Source organism: Hippopotamus amphibius, chromosome 10 (assembly GCF_030028045.1).
Source record: "Hippopotamus amphibius kiboko isolate mHipAmp2 chromosome 10, mHipAmp2.hap2, whole genome shotgun sequence".
NCBI lineage: Eukaryota > Metazoa > Chordata > Mammalia > Artiodactyla > Hippopotamidae > Hippopotamus > Hippopotamus amphibius.
Genome location: NC_080195.1, coordinates 83,179,041 through 83,198,072, shown reverse-complemented (window position 1 = coordinate 83,198,072; position 19,032 = coordinate 83,179,041). Strand labels below are relative to the sequence as shown.

The window sequence follows — 19,032 nt, the reverse complement described above, 5'->3', positions numbered from 1 at the left end:
TGTAGGGTCTCTACTCTTCATGAATTCGTTCACTCACAAATACTTCCTTCCCTAAAAGACCTACTAACATACACCAATTCTACTACATTGTACTACACAGAAACATCACAAGACAACATAAAGAAATCTAGTATAAATTATTTGCATTCTTTCATTCTTTACAAGTTAAGTATGGCTACAGATTTCTGATGACCAGGTAAAGAGGAAGATGAATAGAAATGACTTAGAGTCTTATAAAAACAAAGCATTAAAATGAATGCTTAATTGTTGGTATGACAACCACTTATCTCTGTTCAGTCTGGAGTAAGCACTATATTATTGTTAGTTCTTGTAAGAAAATCTAAAATACAGTAAATGCTCTTCCTTTTTTTTTTTAACCTTCTCAGCTCTTACATGAACCTCACATACAATGTTCTTATTTTTCTCAAAAGAAAAAAAATTATAATTATTTCAACTTGGGGAAATAAATAGTATAACTGTTTCTTCCCATGCTATCCAATGAATGACTTATATCTGTCTATAACCAGGCCTCTGCCTTAATTCCCAGGAACTGTGGAACATTTAATGGTTCCAGTCTTTCCAATTTGAAGGTAAAAAATTTGGGGAAACTTGTACTATTTCTTTTTTAACTTTTACAGTACTTAAATTTAATGGCTCCCCAAATCTACCACTCCCTAATTTCAATCATGTAGTCCTCATTATTAAAAGTGATTTCACTATTAAATGATCACAAGTCTGATGGCTTCATTAGGAAATCACAATGAGCTTCTACTGTATTACCTAAGAGTATTGGAAAATACACACACAAACACACATACACACATCCACAATTTGTTTAAAATCGAAAAACTAGTTTTTTCTAAAAGAATCCATCACAGTCAGAGCTAGAAAAAGTCTGAGAGAATCATTAAAGACTGAATGTTTATGTGCCCCCCAAATTTGTATGTTGAAATTCTAACCCCAATTTAATGGCATCAGGAGGTGGAGCCTTTGGGATGTGATTAGGTCAGGAGAGTGAGGGCCTCATGAATGGGATTTACTGTCCTTATAAGAAGAGACTGGAGAGAGCTTGCTTCCTCTCTTCTTCTCCCCTCTTAGCCAGGTGAGGATACAAGAAGAAGACATCTGCAAATCAGGAAGAGTATTCTCACCAATTGAATGTCAGTGCCTTGATCTTGGCCTTTCCAGTCTCCAAAACTGTGAGAAATAAATTTCTCCTGTTTAAGCCACCCAATCTATGATCCTCCGTTACAGCAGTCCAAAGTGACCAAAGTAGGAATCAACCAGCCAAAACTGACTAGTCACTGGATAGAGGTCCAGGTCAGTAATTATTCACCCAAGATATCTCACACACGGACACACACAAAGAGGTGCACACACACACATAAACACACACAGAAAATGTCAAGTGGCTGGGATTCAGAAAGTTAAACAAAAAAAAATAGATCTTAGAGTCAATAAAAGTCAGACAGCAACTAAATCTAGCTATTTGTGGCTTATTCACATTGTTACTATTTCCTAGGTAATAACTAAACCTTAAACAGTAAAGTAAAATAAAATAAAACTACAATGGCATTAACAAATAGCAATGAACTAGCAATATATCTATATGAAAACATCACTTTGATGCCATAAAATATTAAATGGCTAAAATTTTAATATTATCATTGTATTTTCAGCCTGAACTTTCCATAAGTACAAAAATAATTGCTAATAATGTATAATAATCAGTAGCATTGTAAGTTTGAGATATATTTTGTTCAATAAAATGTTTGATTTTTTTTTAAGCCAAAGAAAATATTCAGACCTAGAGTGAATCACGATGTGATAGAGCCCTGGTTGTATTTAAAAGTGTAAATTCTGTTTTAAGCTTTTCCACTCCACTTGAGAAAGAGCAGCGACAAAATTCCCAAATGTCAACACAGATGGAAGTTGAGAGGAACAGCAATGAAATTTAAAATGCAAACCATAACCCAAAAAAAGACTCTTCTTTTCTCATTTTTAACACTATACTGACTATCCCCAAAGAGAGGAAAATCCCCATTTTTTCCCATGTTTGTACACAGATATCAGCATAATGGGAAAACTTTTATTTCAACTCAGACAAGACATGATATAAAAACCATTTTTATACACACACAAATGCACACATATATTATACATGATATATACAAATGTATATTTATAGCGTGGCCAGAGTTCTAATTTTATTTTAACCCTAAATCTCTCTATATATAATTTCTAGAATTTCTTGAAAGCCTTCATATTATTACAGATGTTTCAAGTCTACCCCAGTGTAAGCCATTATTGGCTAATGATAAGAGAACAATGGCTTTCTCTTGAATGCCTCTCTTTAATACTTTCCCCATTAAAAACCTAAATCCCTCAAGAGGATTTCCTTATTACACAATTCAGACCCAAAAGCGGCTTCAAGATCCTCAGCTTAGAATACTGTCTCATCTCAAGCCAAAATCAAGCCTAATTCATGATCATTTGGGAAGGCAATCCATGTAATTTGTTTCATTCACTTTTAAGATACTACTTTAAAAAGGAATTTGCTGCCTATTAAATGAAACTGAATGTCTTTTATTTATCAGTAAAAGTAAAACAGTCTCTTCTTCTAGCGTGAATACTGTTGTTCAAGAAAATTCTGTGGATGACTTTAAAAGTTCAGGTGGAAAGTTAGAATTCTATTCATTAAGAAAGCAAAGTCTGGTTTACCATCCAGAAAACTAAAACAGATTTGAAATAAAATTAAAAACAAGGTGTGTCATCTCCTTAGTAATAAAAATGAAATAGCAATTTTGTGAACCACAGTAATATCAACAAATAGAAGGCACAGGCATCTCTGCATTTGCTATGCAGTAAACACACACACAAAAATAGACATTCCTAGCAAATCCATATAGAATGTTAACAGTGAAGGTGAATGAAGCCAGCAAGGATAGAAATTATGAGTGGCCTGGCTGGAAAAGCATGTTGGGCCTGAGGCGAAAGAAGTTTTTTAAATAGGAGAGTGTTCTGAAATAGAAAGCATGTGAAACAGAATTGCCCGAGGACTGTTAGGAAATGAAAAATTACACTAACTGCATTGGGAACAGCAACCTGATAAAAGCACAATGCACAAATTACAATCTTCTTCACAAGCAGTATTAGACACGAGAAAGGTTAAGCTGTATGTGAGAAAGATTTTGCCCACCACAGGCCACTACATGATAGAAGAATTACTTTCAAACGTTTCTAGGGACCCTCCAACAACTATGGTAATAAATAGTTCTATATTTCTAATATTACAGAACAAGCTGGACTAGACCCCCAGTCAATATCTATTTGCAAAGCACCCCTTGAGTGCAAACCTCTACTCCAAGCTCTATGGAAAACACTAAAAGACAATAATGTGTTCACTAAATATATTCTTCTCAAATTCAAAGCACACATCCAGCATCCCAGGGATGCTCAGTGAGTCAGCATGTTCTGAGCAACTACAGTGTGGAAAACACAAGACTGAAGTAAGAAGGAAAATAGCATTTCATAGGAAGAATCTGATGACCACTCATGAGGGCAAATACTTTTATAAACAGTAATGTTTTTAGCTATTATTATAAGGGTAACTATTAAGGATACAAGTGAGTAGATGCAAAATGAATGAAAAGTATAAATGCTGAAGAAACTATCATTGAGAGGAAATTAAAGCAAGTTGAGAAGAAAAGAGCATAAAACACAAAACATATATGTGTTACTGCACACCCACCCACAATATTGTTGTCAGTGTGACGAGCATCAAGGAGCAATCCTTTCAACCCTTCTCTCTTATAAGCAGAGACCAACTCAGGAATAATGCAAGTCATAATGAGTCACTACACATAAGCAGGATTCTTGGGACAAGGAAATTAGGAACAGCTGTCACTTGGGCTGAGTCAAAGTGAGGCTGGCATATCCCAAAAGGTCTAGGACTATTAGAGAATAGAGCAGCCACCTGATCTCAGTTACGTTATCAAGAAAGACCAGATTTACTTTGGCTGACCTAGGTTTGTTTTTTTTTTTCTTTCGATCTTTGTTAGAGTATAATAGCTTTACACTGTTGTGCCAGTTTCCACTTTACAACAAAGTAAATCAGCTGTATTTATACATATAATCCCATATCCCCTCCCTCTGGAGCCTCCCTCCCACCCTCTCTATCCCACCCCTCTAGGTCATCACCAATCAGTTGATCTCCCTGTGTTATGCAGTTTGCTTCCCACCCAGGTTTTTGTTTTGTGTTTGTTTGTCATGGGACAGAAGTAATGCATTTAGCATATGAAAATATAACACAAATAAGAATCACCTAAATGAAAAGGACAAGGTGGACAAGCCATGCCAAATAATCTGGGGAAAATGTGGCAACCTAGACACCCCCAGGTTAATTAAGTATGTGGCATATCTCCACGTCTACATTTAAGACACCATCATTTATCTTTATTTAAGCATAAAAAAAGTCACCCGTCAATAATTTCTGACTCCCTCTCTCAAGCAAAATCATAATCTCTCCAGGTCTACTTGCTTCTGTTATCATGAACACAGCACTGACTGCACCTTTCTCCCTCCTTAATCTTCCTCTTCAGTGTCTTTATGAGTCATACCACCTCTTACCATAAAAGCTCCTCTTTGAAATATACAATCTAAGGCTGCACTCTCTAATATGGTAGCCACTAGCCACATGTGGTTACTGAGCACTTGAAATATGGCTAGTCTCATGGAGATGTGCTGTAAATGCAAAATACATCACATTCCAAAGACTTAGTATGAAAAACAAATGCAAAATATCTCATCAGTAATTTTTTTTAAATGCTGAAAGAGTAATATTTTGAATACATTGGGTTAAATAGTATATATTATAAAAATTAATTTTATCTCTTTCTTTTTACCTTTTTTAATGTGGCTAATAGAAAATTTTTAATTATATATGTAGCTCATATTACATTTCTATTGAATAGTGCTGATCTAGGAGAGACACTTAGGGTGAGGTCAGGCAGAGTCATTCAGTGTTCATGTGAATTTCTGCAACCTTCCTGACTAAGTGATACACATCAAAATGTCCCCCTGATTCATTCAGGAATAGATGTCCTTAGCTTACTTAGAAACTGCCTCATTGCCTCTAAAAATAGTCCACAATCTCTTCCAACAGGGGCTTATCTGTTATAAAGAAACATACCAATATGTTATCAAATATGATTTATAAACTATTTTTAGAGGCTTCAGTTCTTACACAATGTGGCAATTCTTACACAAACACATTGTGCAACTGAACCATTTTTGCAAATATACTTCCACCTAAAAGCAATAAAAGTGTGTGAAGTCAAATTATAACTTATTATACAGTCATCCCTCAGTATCCACGAGGGCTCTGTTCCAGGACCTCCCTTGCAGATACCAAAACCCGTGGATGCTCAAGTCCTTTATATAAAATGGCGTAGAATGTAGTACTTGCACACTTAACCTACACACATCCTCCAATATACTTTAAATCATCTCTAGATTACTTATAATACTTAATACAATATAAATGTTATGTAAATAGTTTTAAATACAATGTAAATGCCAGTGTAAGGCAAGTTCAAGTTTTGATTTTTGGAACTTTCTGGAATTTTTTATTCCCTAATATTTTTGAGTTGGTTGAATCCTCAGATGTGGAAACTGCAGATTTGGAGGGCCAACTGTAGTTTAATAAAGATTAATATCTTAGCTATCATATCATTTGACTCTTTTCAAAAAAGAGTCTCACAGACTTTGCCCACATTCTTCAAGATTCAGTCCTCCCTTTACAAAGAAATAATTTTAAGAATTTAAGGGAATTCAAATGAACTCCTTTGTGCTATATACTCCCCTTCCTTAACAGAATAGGACATGTTTTTATTTGTCTTACAATGAATTTCATGCACAAATATCTACTATAACTGTGTTTACTTGTAATCTGCCCAATTAGAGCTCCCATCAGGTAGGAAGCCTATCTGATACTTGTTCTACTATCACATAGAAAAATGCCTGTGATGAAGAGGATGTCAAAAAATGATTTGTAAAATAGCAAATTAAGCTGACAGCCTGTAACTCAGATGCCCATGTATACCCTGGAAGAACACGTGTGGAGAATAATTTTCTCTATGTGATCACCTTCTATATCTTATCCTAAAGACCCATATGCAACAGTGAAATTCACCGTGCAGATGTAAAAAAAATAACTCTGATATTAAAATAAAGCCACTTTTACCTAAAATAAGTTATAAAATCATTGCAACCATTAAAAAATTAAATAATCTGGTTAACTATACTAGTATATAATGGATTATTTTCAAAAAATTAGAATATTTACTTATAAACTAATTTCACCATTACTAACGCAGTTTTGAACTGAAGTTGGGACCACATCATACCTTGCTCCTAAAAATATCATTTGGGAAACAGCAGCATCAGCATCACCTGGGAGCTTCTTAAAAATGCAGAATCTCAGCTCCAATGCACGTAAAATGATGTTTACATAAATAGTAATGAAAATTATTATGATGACAATGATGATAATTTATTATCAATAAAGTTGTCAGAAGTCTCTTTTGGATGTTTAACACCTCAGACCCAACATAGTTAGTAATCACTGTAAAATGAACAAGTCGTCAAAAGTTCCACTTTTTCTGTTTAAAGTAGGTAAATTTTTAGCTTACTCATAAATTTTCCAAATTTTGCCAAATAAATGTACTAACAACTTTCATCTCATAACATCTAACCAATCTGTTTGGAAATTGACATGCTAGGATTTCTAATTATTAAAAGCACAATGAATCCTGACAAATATCAAAGTAAATATCAAGATTGAAATAAAACTGAAGGCTACTTTCAGTTAGATAAAAAGCAACTAATCTTGGGAAATATTAGCATTACCTTTGTTAAGATTTAACAAATTCATTTCTACAAATGAGAGCATAGCATAAAAAGTTTTTGGAGATTTACCTGTCATTTAAGTCAAGTAAACAGACATATTGAATAAATAAAATATTATTTTTCAAAGCAATATTTTTGATAATGAACTGAAGAATATATGATAGTGACAAATTAGTAGGTTCTAAGCAGAAGATATGAAATAAGAAAAACTTTGGAAAGTCAAATTAAAATTACAGATTCAATCTGTAGAAATTCATATATAGATTAACATCTATGTATGTTTGGAATATAAATCAATAAAATAATGCTATAACGATAAAAAATATGCAAATTAAAAACTGGAAAACTCTCAAGTAACTACTTGAGAATAAATTATTATATCTTTCACAAATTATTTTTCTCCTGCTTCCTAAAGTTTGAGGGGCTACCTTATAATAAACAAAAGTTAAAATAAGGTCTTAGAAATAAGAAAACAGACAGGTTAATTAGTTTCCACTGCTTTCAACAACCTGTAGTATACATAAAAACTGTCATTGTTCATATATTTCAATGAGACCTGACTAAAGGCTAATATTTTTTTTTTGGTCAGATGGCTCCCCAATATGTCTGTCATAGTTTATGATCTTAAAAATGAACCAAATATCCTTAGACAATTAAAAAAAATCCCTTCAACTTAGACCTTAAGCAAAAATTAACTCAAAATGGATCATAGACTTAAATGTAACATGTAAAACAATAAAACTTTTAGGAGAAAACATTAGAGGAAATCTTCAGATCCTAGAGCTAGACAAAGAGCTCTTATACATGACAAAAGCATAATCCATACAACAAAAAAATCAATAAATAGACCATCAAAATTTTAAAATTTTGTTCTCTGAAAGACCCTATTAAGATGATGAAAAGGCAAGCTATAGACTAGGATAAAATATTTGTAAAACAAATATCTGACAAAGGACTTGCATCTAGAATATGTAAAGAAATCTCAAAACTCAAAAGCAAAAAAAAGAAAGAAAAATCAATCCAGTTAGAAAATGGACTAAAGATATGAACAGACATTTCACCAAAGAGGATATATAGATGGCAAATAGCACTTTAAGAGACTTTCAACATAATTAGCTATTAGAAAGATGCAATTTAAAACCACATTGGCCTATCACTACACACCTGTTACAATAACTAACATTTTAAAAAGTGTATTACCAAATTCTGGGAAGGATGCAGACAAGCTAGATTCCTCATACACTTCTGGTGGGAATGCAAAATGGTACAGATACCATGAAAAATAGTCTAGCAATTTCATACAAAGCTAAACATACACTTGCCATAGGACCCAACAATTAGACCCCTGGGCATTTCTCCCAAAGAAATAACACCCGTATATAATCTACATATCTTAGCTTTACTGTAATATTTTTAATAGCCAAAAACTGGAAGCAATCCAGATGTCCTTCAACAGGTGAATCGATAAACTGTGGTATATCCATGCAATGGAATACTACTCAGTAACAAAAAGAAACAAACTATTGATATACGTGATCTGAATAGATCTCAAAGCCATATTCAACCCCTAAAGTGAAAAAAAAAATCTTCAAAGATTATATATTCTATGATTTAATTTATATAACATTCAAAAAGTGAAAAATTACAGAGATGTAAAACAGATCAGTAACTGCCAGAGTTTAGGGATGGAGGGAGTGGGTATAGTTTAAGTATAAAAGAATGAAGAGTTCCTTTGTGGTGATGAAACAGTTCCGTACCTTCACTGTAGTAGCAATTACTATTATTATTATATAATACTAATATATTAATATATACTTGTGATAAAACTGCAAGGAAGTGCATGTAAAGACTGTTGAAAACTCAGGGAGGTCCACAGATTGTATCAATGTCCATTTCCTGGTTTTGAAATTGCAATACAGTTAAGCAAGATATTACCGCTGGGGCAAGCTTAGCTAATAGTAAAGGAGCCTTCTCTGTACTTTTTTTGCAACCTCCTGTGGTCTATAATTTTTTCAAAAAAATTTTTTTAAATCCAGTCTAACACAATTTGCAATTCTCTAAATTCACTATGTTTTTTAATGTCCTCCAACTCTAAAGGTACCTTAAGCTTGCCACAACCAAACTTCAGTTTTGATAACACACTTGTTTCTCTGTATTTCTTGCTTATGTGTTGTATTTGTGAATAGAGGTTTCCTAATACTGCATGGATAGCAGATAGTTTTCAATAAAAGGCATTTTAGGGAAGTGAAGTAAAAAGAGACCCATTCACTTCACCACGCTCCTATCAACAGTAAGCACAACATTCACAACCAAAAGAGCGCTGCCAACTGAAATGGTCAAGAGGATGGAAGACTCCCACATATAAACCAACAAACAAAATGCACAAATAGCAAACAAAAATACTAGAGATTGTTAATGCTGAAAAAATAAGCATTAACAAAAAATAAGCAAAAATTAAAAAAAAAAAAGAACTGGAGGGGAAAAAAAGCTTGGAAATGACAAACATAAATTTGTTTGTGAATCTCTAGAATCTTGGAATAATAACCAATCCTCTTGAGAAAAGACTGCTAAACAATGAAAAAGCAATGGTAACTCACACATTAGTTACTCATGACCTCCAAACAGTGTATAAAATGACCATGAATAACAGACCTATAACCTCTTAGGGAAAAAAAGCTAATATGACCCCACACACATTATCGATCTATTCAGACATCAGAGAGGAATCATTATGCTGTCTTTACAGTTCAAAGAGAAAAAGAAAAAGAGGAATCCCATTTTTCTACAAATTGCTCTTTAGTCTATTGTCAAAGACAAAACACTAGACTTGCCTATGATGACAAAATCCTATATTTATATGTCTGTAGCAGATATGTTCCGAAGAACAAAGCTTACACATCTTAAGCTTTTAAAAGAATAGAAAAGTATAGTGTGAAAGCCCATAAACTTGTATGTAGTTAGGTAACAAAAGACAATTCATGTTTTAAAGACTGAGCATTAACTAACTGTCAGCTTTAATTTAGTTCTTTTCTTCTTTCTAACCCCACAATAAATATTCTCCAAATAACTTAAAAATAAAACAGATCATTTTTGAATGAGCTCAAGAAAACATGGAAAAATTATTAGTAACTGAATAACTCATTTCCTCTCAAAACATCTTCATATTTTTAAGAGTAAAATACCTATGAAATTACAGAGAAGATAGTGGTGCTCCCCAAATCGTTGGGTCAGGTGGCTGAGGAGAAACCAGATAGGCTCATTTTGGATTAGAGCAAACAGAAGTGTCTGTATTTGTCCCAAGAAAAGAATCCAGAAAAATACAGATAGGGTAGAGCAAAGTGAAAGCCATGTCCCAGAGGCTGGTGATACTGAGGCATGTGGCTGCAGACTTCTCTCAGAAGTGGAAATGCCTGGATTCTGCTCAGAACAATTTGTACACAGATAGGATATTGAGGAACTACAACATGGTCTCACTGGGACATTTTATCTTTAGCCAGACATTGTCTCCTCATTGGAGCAAAGGAAAGAGCCACGGAAGTTGTGACAGATGAGGCAAAAAGGTATTTCTCAGAAGATACGTGTGCAGCTGAAAGCCTTGATTATGCAGGCTCACTTTCAGCTAAGGATGGCCATGCCATGCGACAGCTGTGGTCAATAATCTGTAAACTGAAAGAATGAGAGGGACTTTACAGGTAAACTAACACATGCTTGGCTAAAATGGACAGAGTGAGTTGACTTATACTCTCCTCCTAGGAAGACAGATATGGGCCCTAGATATGCCCAGCCATCTTCTAAGCATCAGAATAAAGACCATATGCTAAGGACAGTAGACCTGAGAGATAAATGATGAGTCAGTGCTAAGGCCCAAACCACTTACTTTCACTTTCTTTGTGAGAAATACAAACCTCTATTTCCATAACTCACAGTTTGTGGGATTTTCTGTTCTTTGAGGGTATGTTCAGTTTCTGTTACATACACCTAAATGCATAACTGATTTTATCGTGTTCAGTAATAGAGAATATAGCTGTATTATGCAGTTATTCATAATTAAATACAGCCTGTGGCTAGCTGCTTATCATTTATGAAAATGAAAATAAATTATATTGATGATATTGAGTAACATGATTTTATTAGTAAAAGAAATATTCTCACTGTTAAATATTTGGAAAACTTCAAGGTTATTTATACAAGAAATATATTTGCAGACTTGGTTTCTGATTATCACATTTTAGATTACAGACCTAGAGCATATACCCAGAAACTATCGAATTCTAATCTACCCTTCAATGGATCTACTAAACCACACATGAATATTCCATTCCTTTGTTTTATGTATCTCGTTGCAAATTCAAACATATTCAAAATAACTGAAATCATCAATTAAAAAAAAGAGAGGCTAAAAAAGACAAGGCAAGACGTGATTTAAATTTTCTTCTTATTAATAGATTATGTGTTGAAACTCCATTATATAATTCTTTTATTTGCAAACTTTTAAGCTGCTATTATGTATTTTTTCTTCTTATTTTCAAAGTCATTCCTGCTATTAGTAAACTCCCTATGACCATTCCTCCAAGCATCCAGAGTTCAGGGGGAAGAAAATCCCTGGAGCTGTTTGATGCCCAAGAATATGAACACTTAGCAGTCAGATGAAAGAAGAGAAAAGACAGAAAAGGAGGATCAAGAGAAGAGTGATTTGGGGGTTTCTGAAGGCTAACATTTACCTCTCTCAACAAAGGGAGCTTTGAGCTCATTACATCCCAGAACTCATCTTGCCTTCAGTTTGTAGTAAATTGGCAATTGCCTTACCATTTCCTCTCCAAATTAAAGATCGAAATTTAAATATATTTTTTTCTTTCTCCATTAGATTATGATTAAAATTACCACCTCCTCACCTCATTCACACAACTGCACCACTAGGAAAGAGAAGGAACCCCTTAAAGATGCTGTTAAACAGCGACATGAAGAGCTGTGGGGAATTTCTGGTAACGTTATTTATCTGATGGTTGATTTCAGTATACAGGATTAAAGAAGCTATATCTTTACATATTCCTTGTCCTCAAGACGCCCTATGAGGTGCATCCAATCCATATTTTTCCAAGGAAGAAACTGAGGTTCACAGAGTTTGACTAATTTGCTCTTGAATTCAAAGCTCTTTTAGCATTTATGACAGCTAAACTTCAAGCTTCATCTTGCTCTTGTACTTTGCAACATGGACACTCAGCTGTATGTTTATTTTTTTTTCCATTTCACATGTGAAGAAACTAAATTTAGAATCTCAGTTATTGCACAAAATTTAAAAAAAAGAAACATTAAAAATCAATCAGGATGGGGATATGTGTATAAAAACATATGATTGAACCTGGTGTACCCCCCCAAAAAAATAAAAAATTAAAAAAAAAATCAATCAGGTTAGTCACCATAACTTAATGTCAATTGTATAATAAACTAAAGAATGTGGATTGTATAACAACATATGTTTAATGTGGAATTTTGCCTTCTGTTGATATACTGGATTCCTGTTACCTTAAACACAAAACAGAATAGGGCTGTTCTTGGGTCTTACACACAAACAAAAAGAAAACTGGATTCTAAATAGCAGTGAGCATCTACTGAGGAGCAGACATCACTACAAGAAGAAAATCTACTCTTCAATAAAACAGTAAAGTTACTTTAGAATGAAATGTAGCTGATAGCAGCAATTCTCTTCACTGAAAATCCTCTCATGTTTTCCTTTAATATCTATAAATGTAAAATTGAAGTTTAATACATGCTTTTAATTAGCAGTAGCATGATATGCTTATCAATCTAAAACGACAGCACATTTCACATGGTCTGTGTTATCATCTCACTGACTGACTAGGGCCAGCCTGGTGAGAGCTGAACTGAATCCTCTAAGAAGTTACCACAGAGTCATTTCTCAGGAGATGGTGAAGCAGGCGTCAGAGCCTAAACTAAACCAAATGCTCCATGGAGTCCTTTTAAGGCACTCTGAAAATGAGGTCAGAGCCTCTTGTCCATCACTGTAAAGAATTCAGGAGTGACTCTGGAGTTAGTACAGATCTCAGCTGCAAAGGGCAAAGCAACCTACTGCTTCTACAGAAGAGCAGGCCAGGTACAATTTGTAATTTTTGGATTCTTCTTTGCCTTCTAGAATCATTAACATCTGACTTTCTTCAGAGCCTACAACTTGGCCAGGCACTGAGAGAAAAAGTGTACCATTCAGCTACAATATAAAATTTCTGCACCGTAAGAATCAATTTTTAGTGTGGTTGCTATTACACGAAATCTAAACAACATCCTAATTCTGATTAGATACCAGTGTAAAAGCTATTTTCATTTCTAACAAAATAGAGATGTTCACTGTAATTGTGATACTTAACACACTTGGGCTCACAAAAACCTCTTTTCCTATTCTTGAGCATGCAATTTGACCTAAGGCTCTCTTCAAACTCAATATTCCTTCAGTGATTAAACCCTTGGTCTCTGTGGAGTATGGAAATATCTAATTAATAACAATTTTTTTTTATTTTCTCTGGTTTTTTTTAGCTTTTTACTTGAACATACATTCTGCTACCCCAGATTGCCACACATAACTCCTGGTAACTACCTACTGCTTCTTCTCTGTCCATCCATCCTAGCATTCCTAACGTTTTTAGCTTGAGGTGAGCTGACCTGAGACTTACTGGTGTAGAAAAGAGAAAAACAGTCAGAGACAGTCATTCAGTCACATGTTCATTCAAAGACTATATTGTTTCCTATCGGCCAGGTACAGTTTTACAGACTGAAAACATAAGTGAGCAAACAATATAGACAATGTGCCCACCCATAGGCGCAAATAATCTAGTGGGAATACAAAAGAGCAGAAGGACAACTACGTTACAGTGGATGATCACACTCACAATGCAGGTTTTCAAGGTAGTAGGCAAGAGATGGGAAGAAGGTTTGAGTAGGAGGATAGCAGCAGGAATACAGTGTGGCACATACTTGAAAAGCAGTTAGGAGCTACAATCGACTAGACTTGGAGATAAAAAGAAGAAGGGGAAAGGAGTAATTAAGGATAAGTCTTTAAGTTTTAGGCTTGAGTAGATGGTAGATGAGGATACCACACACCGAGATAAGGTATAAAAGGACAATCAAGCCTGGGATGAAAAATCCTAAATTCAGTTTTACACACATTGAGTTTTATATTTACAGTACATCAAAATGCAAACATTTACAAATAAGACCAGGAGACTGAGACCAGGGGAGATTTAGGGTGAAGAAAGATGTGGGCAGCCTCTGTACATAGATGGAATTCATGGCATGGATGAAAATGCCTATGGAAAGTATGTATATAAAATACAAATTCATAAAGGAACCTAGGGAAGAACCTGAGAATCTCTTATACTAATGATCCAAAAGAGGCTGAGGAGAAACCACCAGAGATAATAGAAGAAAAACAAGAGCTACAGTATCATGGCTTCAAGAATCTAATAAGCAGTCCAAAATGTCCAATGCTAGAGATAAAGAAAAAGAGGTATTCGCTAAACTACCAAGAAGTTATTTTTTGTGGACTTGTTGAAACAGTTTTAGTAAAGAAAGATTAATCCCAGCTGCAGCAAGCCACGTGAACAACTCATCACTTGACCAAATCTCAGGTTCTTCATCTGTAAAGCAGGAAAAACTAAAACACCCACCCTTCCTACCTTGTGGTTTTGTTACAAGGATTAAATTAAATGCTGTAAGATATCTAAAAGTTACCATATAAACTTTAAACAGAGGGTATAGACAAGTGTTACAACTGTGTTTTTCATCCTGCTGTTCACAAATGTCAGTTTTCTGTTCCTCCCACATGGTTGATAAGTCACATTTGACTTACACTGGCCAATATATGTATCAGCAGAAGTGGCTGATTGCCAGGCAAAAGCTGTAAGAGACAATGCATAGTTCAACATGTTCTCTGTTCCTTGCCACTGACACTGTAGAAACATGTTTCAAAACGAAGGCTTCACCAGCCTAGATCCTTGAATGACTGCCATGAGAAGAGCCTGACTCACGCTAGCATGTAACGTGGAGACAAATAATGTTGTCTTAAAACACTACAATATTGGAATTACAATACAGCAACTAATTGTAGCACAAATAACAGGTGAAAAAAAGCAGGAAAGCCAAGAGGAAAACCCTACCTTAGGAGGTAATCAATAAGACCTCTTCTCCTTAGGGAAGAAAATTTGCACCTATCTATGATTGGTTGTATATTTGTATTAGGCCAGACACACTGCCTAAGTGGGTTATTAGAAATGAAAGAAAACAGAAAGAGTAATGAGGACCATATTTATGAAGGAGAAATTCTTTTGTTCTTCAGATGCTAACAGTAAAAGCTACTGCTGCCAAATGCCAAGTTACTATTTGATATGCCTAAATGGAACATGTGTGCTGGAAAATGGCAGTTACTAAGAATCAAGACCAAAAGTAGAATACAGGTCAGAGTGAGGCACAAGGACCCACTGGACCAGCCTTTTCATCAAGAACACTGGGCTGCCCCCACCTCTTTATTCTGGCCTTTGTCCCTCTCATTAGTTCTAATAAACCATGAAAGAGGATCAAAACTGCTTCAGTCCCAAAGGACTTGAAGTGAATTATGTGAAAGAAACACTTAAGGAGGGATGTTTGTCTATTTGTGGTCCTTTTTTTTTAAAACAGAGAGGAGGGGAAATGTAGACAAAACATTTCCACAGCTCTTCTTCTAGAAAAGTCTTACGTGTCATTTTACAAAGCATCCAATTAGTGTCATCATTAATAAGTATATCAAAAAAGTCTGACCACCATCTTTTGCTCTAAAATTTTTTGACTATTTCTAAATCAAATCCAGTCCTGAACAATGAAGATTATACACTATACATATTGTAAATACTGAAGCCAATTTCACAAGGCTGCTCCCCAAATGGCTTATATAAAGGCCCAACAACTGATTGAGCAACAGCTCAAGGTGACTCCTTTGAGGAGGGCTCATGCATTAGGATATACAAGTTCTGGAATGAAGTGTTGTATTCAACTTCGTGTCCCTTACTTTTTGCTCCTAAGGGACCCTTAATAAACACTGGCTGAACTGAGTACAGTTAATAAGTGACAATGCCAGGTCATGAGCCTAAGGCTTTTTTTTCCAAACTCCAAATCAATCGTGTTTCATTACCCCCAATGCTGCTTCTTGCCAGTAACTACTAGAAGTTTTCTATTACTTGAAAATGTGACTAGGTATATTCTGTTGCCATGGTAGTTTTCAAGTGGCTCTGCTAAATGGGCAGAAACCATTAAATCTCAATGTGCTTATCTCACAAATATAACTACTATACTAGTATAACAACTCTTTTAGTCTTAAAAATTATGCCTTTTAAGTTGAGCTGACTACTAGAATTATTATCCTAGCAACTTCAGCATGAGAGGAGACAAGCTAAAAGTAAACTGGCCTCTAGAAGTTTGGCTTTCCTTGCCTTCCTCCATCTTCAAGATGACAATGACAAACACGGGTTAGTACTCCGCAATGATGGCCCAAGGGGGTAAAAAAAAAGAAAAAAAAGGAGTCAAGATACGCTTAATCATCTCTAAGAGGGGAGATATTAACAAGGAAAGAAAAGCTGCCTGAAAGAATCCTATTGGATATAAAATCACAATATTTGCTATTACATAAACGAGAAAGTTTTAAAAGTGCGATTCTGGCCCATGAAACGGTCAGAAGACCTGCAGCGCAGCTGCCTCACCCCGCATCAGCACCTGAGGAAATATGGGCTGGCAGCCAAAGCACACACCCAATAGCGCAAAATCGCCGACTCAAAGGGAAAGGAGAGGAATGAGCCAAGTTTATTCAGCGCTTCTGCGTCTAACCCCGCAGCAGGAGTTGTCAAACCCACAACTCCGGAAGCCACGGAACCCAACCACCAGACTCCCCTTCGCCCTTGCTCTCAAGTTGGGGGGCGGGGCCGGCGGCGGGAGGAGCCGGCGAAGGGCGGGGCTCGCACGTCCGAGAGCCAAGGGGCGGCCCGAGCCGCGAGCCCGCGCCTGGAAGGCGGGCTGCTGGGTTCTGAGCGGAGCGGGGGATGGGGGGAGGAGAGCCCCAAGTGAGGGGTGATACCTGCGCTGGAAGTCCGGAGCGAAGGGCTTCAGGTACGGGTCCATCTCTAGAAGTCGGGCTAGTTCGGGCACGTCCGCTAGGGCAGCGGCCAGCGCCTCCTCAGAGCATTCGGCCCGAGCCGGGGGACCCGCTGGAGCCTCCGGAGCCGCCATTTTCCGCCGCAGCCCGAGTAGCCGAGGCCCGAGAGGGTCGAGTGGAGCCTGAGCAGGAGCGGGAGCTCTAGCCGGGAGGACGGCGGCGAGGGCGGAGTCGGAGGACGCCCAGGCGAGCTGAGGCGAGCCGCGGAGGCCCGGGGCCCTTTATAGCTGGCCGCCCGTCCCCCTTCTCCCCCCCCGCGGCGGGGAGGAGGCGCCGAGGCCCCTGGCCTTTCCTCCCTCAGAGCCTTTCCCCTCGAGCCGAGGCCACCCTGGAGGCGGCCCCGAGCCGACCTAGCTCATCCGTGACCTCTCTTGCTCAGACCTACTCTTGTCTCCGGAGCAAACTCCCCCTTTCCCTCCCTCGGCTTTTCTTTCTTTAAACAGCGCTCACTGGCAGCATACCCTTCAAACGGATATGTGGTTTTCTTGAAAGAGACTTTTCTTCTCTAAGTTCTGAGAGAATCCTGGAATTGTCCCAGGTGTACTCTGGTGTTCTGGTATTATTCTCTGGGTTATCAACGACTGAGAATGGAAATTATGAAAAGGACTTTTACCATTCCCCATACAAAAAAAAAAAAAAAAAGAGAGAAAGAAAAAGGCCCTTTTGCCTTTTTAGGTAATTGCTGTAAACAAACTTTTCAACGATTAAACTCTTCTTAATGAGGCAAACGGTACAGGGAAGAGCATTAAATTAGAATTCAACTGTGCCACTTACTAGCAAAGTAATTAGTCAGGAAATCTCTTCATCTTAACTTAAGAACTGGGGACGCTAGGTAGTCTCCCCCACCTGGAACTTGCTTCTGTTCTTTCATTCCGCATTAACTGACTGGTTTCTAGCTCAGAGAAACTTTTTTAAGAATACAGAATTGTGCACCGAGACAATTGGACGCACCAACCCAGGAGTTTCCAAGCTACTTTGTACCTAGAAACTGGAGAGGCTTGGAGAATATCTGTCCCCGTTAAGTTTGAGATGTGCAGAATCCAAGGGGCTATGGAGAAGGACCTGTTGCTCAGCCATGGACCTTGAATTTTAAAATCTTTAAAACATTTTTTGTGAAGGGTTTTATAAGGACTTGATGAAAGATGTCTAGTAACAGAGAGCCTCAAAGTCAAAGATTGGAGGACTTGGAAAACCTTCAGAAAGGCATATCTTATTTCCCATAAAGATGACAACATGCAAACATTTCTAAATTATAAAATAGCGCTTGAAACTCAGGAGTGTACCCAATAGACCCACAGACCTGTATCTCCAATCCTAAACTTCTCAGAAATCCAGGTTCATGTTGCTACCTGCCTATTGAAATCTGTTTAGCTGGATAAGCATTCTAAACTAGGAGACTCCAAGACATACCCCCAAGTCAGTCTTCTCTTCCTTTCTGCTATCACTCTTATGTATGTCACAGCCTTCCTCTGTCATTTGGACTAACATATCTAAGGGTTTCCGTTTTCTCTTTCTCACCTCCAATCCATTCCTTAGTGTTTCTCAAGCTTTAATGTGCATTTGAATCACCTAGGGATCTTGTTAAAAGTACGGACTCTTTAAGTTCTAGGTGGTACCTCAGATTCTGTAACAAGCTCAGAGGTGATGCTGCCTTTGCAGGTTGGAAGCGTAGTTTGAATAGTAAGGCTCTGTGTAAGGAATAAATCATACAACCTAAATGACATGGTTAGTTAACTTAGTTCACTAGAAGTGAAATATAAAGCCCTTACTCTTCCCTAACAAGGCTACCATAATCTGGTCCCTGACTATCTTTCCACCACTATTCTCTGGCTTTACTATTCTGTAGTCACGCTGAGTTTCCTGAAACTCACTGAGCACCTGGTAGCCTCTTAGACTTTACTTGCCCTTCTCTCTGTTGGGAGTTTACTTCCCATAGC

The 19,032-nt window shown here is 36.8% G+C and overlaps 1 protein-coding gene across 1 annotated transcript in view; it reads right to left on the bottom strand.

Moving 5' to 3' along the window:
* Positions 1–17,280, bottom strand: part of GBE1 (1,4-alpha-glucan branching enzyme 1) — a 266,610-nt gene extending 249,330 nt beyond the window's left edge. The window contains exon 1 of the mRNA XM_057696322.1: positions 17,018–17,280. Coding sequence (XP_057552305.1) covers positions 17,018–17,169 — 152 coding nt within the window. The 5' untranslated portion in view covers positions 17,170–17,280. The remainder of the gene's footprint in view (positions 1–17,017) is intronic.
* Positions 17,281–19,032: the final 1,752 nt, after the last annotated feature.